Source organism: Helianthus annuus, chromosome 11 (genome assembly GCF_002127325.2).
Source record: "Helianthus annuus cultivar XRQ/B chromosome 11, HanXRQr2.0-SUNRISE, whole genome shotgun sequence".
NCBI lineage: Eukaryota > Viridiplantae > Streptophyta > Magnoliopsida > Asterales > Asteraceae > Helianthus > Helianthus annuus.
In genome coordinates, this window is record NC_035443.2 from 14147879 (window position 1) to 14152979 (window position 5101).

The 5101-nt window shown below is 35.6% G+C and overlaps 1 protein-coding gene across 1 annotated transcript; it reads right to left on the reverse strand.

Moving 5' to 3' along the window:
* Positions 1-3228: 3228 nt before the first annotated feature.
* LOC110889724 (malonyl-coenzyme A:anthocyanin 3-O-glucoside-6''-O-malonyltransferase) lies at positions 3229-4652 on the reverse strand. The gene has a single exon (XM_022137283.2). It carries the CDS (start codon positions 4648-4650, stop codon positions 3280-3282), a length of 1371 nt encoding a protein of 456 aa, XP_021992975.1. The 5' UTR covers positions 4651-4652; the 3' UTR covers positions 3229-3279.
* Between the last annotated feature and the right edge of the window lie 449 nt (positions 4653-5101).

Sequence of the window (5101 nt, forward strand, 5' to 3'; positions counted from 1 at the left end):
AAAAATATTCACTGCTGCGATATAACAAAACTGACATTTTGCAACAATTGAATTCAGAACTGGATTCATTTTTTTAACTTTGTTTAGCAATAGATATAGGAGTCTCCTGCTATATTTATAGTAGTAACTATAGAAGTGAATTAAGGTTTAATTTTAGATTGCCACCCCTTTATTTAGGAAGTTTGTTGTGGTTCGTTTTAAGTTTTTATAAGATATAATAAAATAAAATGTGACACATAATATCTTCATTTTATGTTATGGTTCTTTTAATTTCTTTTGTTTTTCGTTTGCATAGATGGAGCCCGTTTTTGTAGATTAGGCACTTTAGATCACAAGTATTAATTACTTGTATATTAACGCATAATCAACTTGTACCTTTTAATCCGTGCGTCGATATTGAACAAGATAACTACCGAAACGTCGACAAAAATGTGTAGGTCGTCATGCTATCTTTGGATTTTTTTTTTAAACAGTATAGTTTATAAGATATGTCAAGATACGTAAAAAAATTATAAGTTTGTTATGGAGGCGTGAATTGTAACTAATTATCTATAATTTTGTTAAAACCTTATGGATTTAAGTGTAATAATTTTAGGGGCTAAAAAATAAATAATGTTTAAAAGACCAAACTACCCTCATTTTAGGGGTCTTTCTATAAATAAAGAGGGGGAAAAGTTCTTATTTTTTGGGTATCTTAAAATGCCCATCTCTCATGCATTATAATATAGTATAGATATATATAATTGGGCAACCTCTATGAATAGTGCTTTTATTTTGTTTTGTATTTTTTTTTGGGTTTAGACTTTTAGTGGTATTTTTGTATTTTTTTCATTGGCATTATCGGAACCAACAAATTCTCGCCATGTAACGTGGTGAGAAAAACCAGTCGAGCCGATAAGTATCAAAATCACGCCGCGTAACACGAGGGAAATCGATCATATTGCCGCCATATCGATATTGGTTTTATGGTTTCTGATGAGTCGAGACGCTAACGGCCAAAGTTATGCCGCGCATCACGGGGGAAAACGATCAAACTCCCGCCACGTAGCACAAAGGGAAAACCCTTTTTTAATTGGTTTTATTGAAACCGACATCGATATTCGTTTTCATTGTTAAAACTATACTATGATGGATAGTAACTTAAATTTTTATATACATGGTAGTTTGTACATACAATATTTTCTAATAATATTTCATTTATTATTAAATTTTTTTTTCTACTAGCATTCGTTAACTTTTACATAATTATGTTCTTATACAGGGCCGACCCTGAGAATTCATGTACCCTGTTCGAGCTCGAAAAAAAAACGTGCCCTTAGGCCTTAATGAAATTGGATATTAGGCTCCCTAAAGGTCTAAACCTAATGCCAATGAGTTAATAACTAATCTTAACCATAAGAATAGTTTTATAAGTGGGCCTATGTTGGTGTTTGTATGGGTATACTCTATTAATTTTTTTTACATATATATATATCGGGTTTTCTTTTAAATAATGCGTCCTTCGAAATATCGAACCCTAGCTGGCAGTCCTCCCCGCCCACCCAGAGGGCCGCCATATATGAGCAAATTGCATTAACGTGAAAATATGCTAACAAGTGTAGATCCTGGGACTAGAGGTGTACAAATCGGTTTTTTTGGAAAACCGGTTACGGTTATTAACCGGACCGGTTTTTTTCGTTCAAAACAAAAACCGGTTTTTTTAATAACCAGTTTCGGTTACTAACCGGTTTTTCAAGTCCAAAACACTAACCGGTGTAACCGGTTGGGACCGGTTATTAACCGGTTTTTTTTTTTAAAAACGGTTTTTTTCAAACCGGTTTCGGTTAGTAACCGGTTTTTGGGATCAATAATAGTAACCGGTCACCAACCGGCGGTTCGGTTATAAAACCGGACCGGTTATAAAAAAACCGGTTAAAAAAAAAACCGATTTCCGTTTTTTTTCCGGTTTCGATTCTAAAACCGGTTTTTTTGTACACCTCTACCTGGGACTCCAATTATCTTGCAAAAGCTTTCAATAACACGCTTATAAAATTTGGCAAATCTGGCCGAAGTTCAGATTGCTCATTGCCGATGTATGATTAACTAATTAGTATTCAATACATTATAAAGACGACATGAGCCTTTTCTCTGAACAACAAAGTGTAACATAGGAGTGGGCCTCAGCTAAAGTAATGCAAACCTAAAACTTTTCTAACCTATAGGGGAAGATAATCACAAGCCCATAAATATACTTCTTTTCACTCTTGATATTTATTTATAAGTTTATTTGGACAAAGCGACATTCCTAGGATTGCTTTTTTTTTTTTTTTTTAACTGTTAATAACTTGTGACGAGTGTCATTTCGACACAAACAAAGTTTTACCATCTTGAGAATGCACTTTGACTTTGTTATGTATATAGGTTCAGTCGTTCAGAGATGCTTATCAGAAGCTCATCAAACTAGGGTAGTCACCAAAGACCAAATGAGTTCATGGAAGGTGATGTTATTGATGTAGTTGAAGCACCATGTGGAAATGAGTCCACCCAGTCAGTTGTACTAACTTACAGTGGACTCGGGACTAGGGGCCTGCGAAACTGTCCACTAAGATTGCGGATGACTGCGGCGTATATTTTGCAAGTGAATCTATACTAGTAGTATATAACTTCACTACTAGAAAACTGGAAGCATTTGTTTACTAGAAAACAGCATTTTTGTCGTGTTTTTGTAGCTAATCCGGCTACCGATAAGTATATTTCACACAGATTTTTTTAGCAAATCTATGGGTAAGATTAAATTCCAACAAATTTGCTACAAATTTGGTTGTCACCAATTCGACAATTTCATAGTAGTGTTTGACCTGGGGTGTAGGTTTGAGTATGTGGCTTGTACAAAATATTTTATAACCATACGAAATGTTTTATTAGGTGCACCTAACTAAACTCACGAACACACCAATATTATGTTGATAAAAACTATTTTTAAGTATGTGTTCAGGTATCTACCTTCGGCTTTACGTGGGATAGATATGTACGGTATATGGGGATTGTACGAGGACGAACGCCTACTAAAAGATCTTCTTGGAAACTTAGGCACGTACGCCCGACGAACCCAGTTGGAATTTGCTTATTTGTAACGGTTTGGTAAGTTGTAACAGATAAGTTGTAACAGATTTGGTTTACAAAGTTTAACATAAACGCATAAGCTGAAAGCAAGAGGGTAAAAAAATGGAAAAAAAAAACCAATTAGAAGGAAGTAAACCAACCATTCAATTAACAAGACAACAAAATAAGACGATGAATCTAGATGTATGATTTTAGACCAGAATTGAAGTTACTGACAAAAAGATCCATTTCAGCAGAAAGGCACAAACCAATCTCTAAATCTTCATTGGATTCTCTGCTGGTACTAATAGATATTGATCCAACATTATAATCGATCGAGACCCATTCATGCTTTTTGGGCTTCCCAAATCCGAAATCTAGATCATAAAGTTTGTGTTTTGGTGATCCAGCAACACCCATTATCCTTGTTGGCCACCCATCCGCAAACAAATTCTCCATCGGCACTAAACCTTTCACGAGTCCATCCTTATCGGTCAAAATCTTATTCAGATTCTCTCCAATCAATTCAGCAGCTGCTAAAAATCCATCCTTTCCTGTTAAAATAGACGTTCTTGCTACATTGATACACCGCCCCAGAAAGTTGCCAAAGTAAGCGGCCGGGATAGGTGGATCCATTCGTGACCTACAATCAATGGCGAAGCCAAATAGTACTATCTCATCGTTGTGTAAACTCGCTACACAGTTCCAAATATACGCACATGCTATGGTAAACGATGATAGATAAGCTAATGTCGGAATTTGGGTTGAAACCAGTTTTTTCAAACCATTGATCATGGTTCGAGACAAGATAAACGTGGCTCGAACCTTATCTGTTGGTCCGTAAAGTCTTGGAAGTTTATATTCTTCATTAAACGCTTCAACCTTGGCTTTCGTTAGATTAATCTCATCTAGTTTCGGGTAGTTCACCAACCTATCATAAATTGGTAAAGTTCCATTAGCCAAAAAGTTCTCATCAGAACCATTAGATTGAGCAACTGACGTCCATGCCTTGAGGAAACAAAACGTGGTGCTAGCATCACCAAGGCTGTGATGATTTGTCATTCCGATGGAAATCCCACAGGTGGGAAAAAGCGTCACTTGAACCGCGAAAACTGGGATTGTAATGTAATCGGACACTTTTATAGAGCGTCCAAGAAGAGGTATAAGATGATAGAACTTTTCACAGTCTCTAGGATGATTCCCGGTGAGATCGTTGAAATCAAGATTGCACTCTGCAAATGTAACCGCGATAGAATCACCTTCGACATAACAAATTTCGGGTTTTCTAGTACTAGTAGGGAATACAGTCAACTTACCAACAAAAGGGAAAAAATGTTTAAGGGTGATAGATAAAGATTGTTTAAGATCGGGGACAATAGTTTCAGTGAACTGTGTTTTAGTGATTGGGAGCTCATAAAAAAAGAGTGTGTGTACAGGATCAGCGAAAGTTAACCATACGATATCAGAGAAAGTTAGTGGCAGCGACTTGCGGCCAATGGTGGCCGGTGGTGGCGACACTTGGGACTGTTCAATTACAGTCAAGGATAGAAGGGAATCCATAACGTTCATCTTCTTTGGATGATCAGATATCCCAAAATTTTGTGGAGTTATTATTAAATGTGTAGTAGTTGATGGCGTGCCGTGTAGTGTCGTTTAATTCTATAACTATGGTGAAATTTTAAATGTGTATTAATATATGGGGGTGCTGAAGATAAGACAAGATACACCCCCTAATTTTCTGTATATTTTATTTCTTTTTGTAATTATTGAAAATTTTAAATGTGGATTAGTTTATGTCGTGATAGGATTACTAAACTTTTTTTTTATTATTTATGTTTAAATGAAAACGTGATAATTTCCATTTTTTTTCCCAATTAGTTTATGAGTTTTTTTTTTCTTGACAAGCATATAAAAACTTTACTGGTTATTCATATTTCAAACAGAGGCTTATTTAAGAGTTTTGATAAGCTTCATTGTGTGTTGCAATGGATCTTGACAAGACTAAGTCTATGACAGGTTA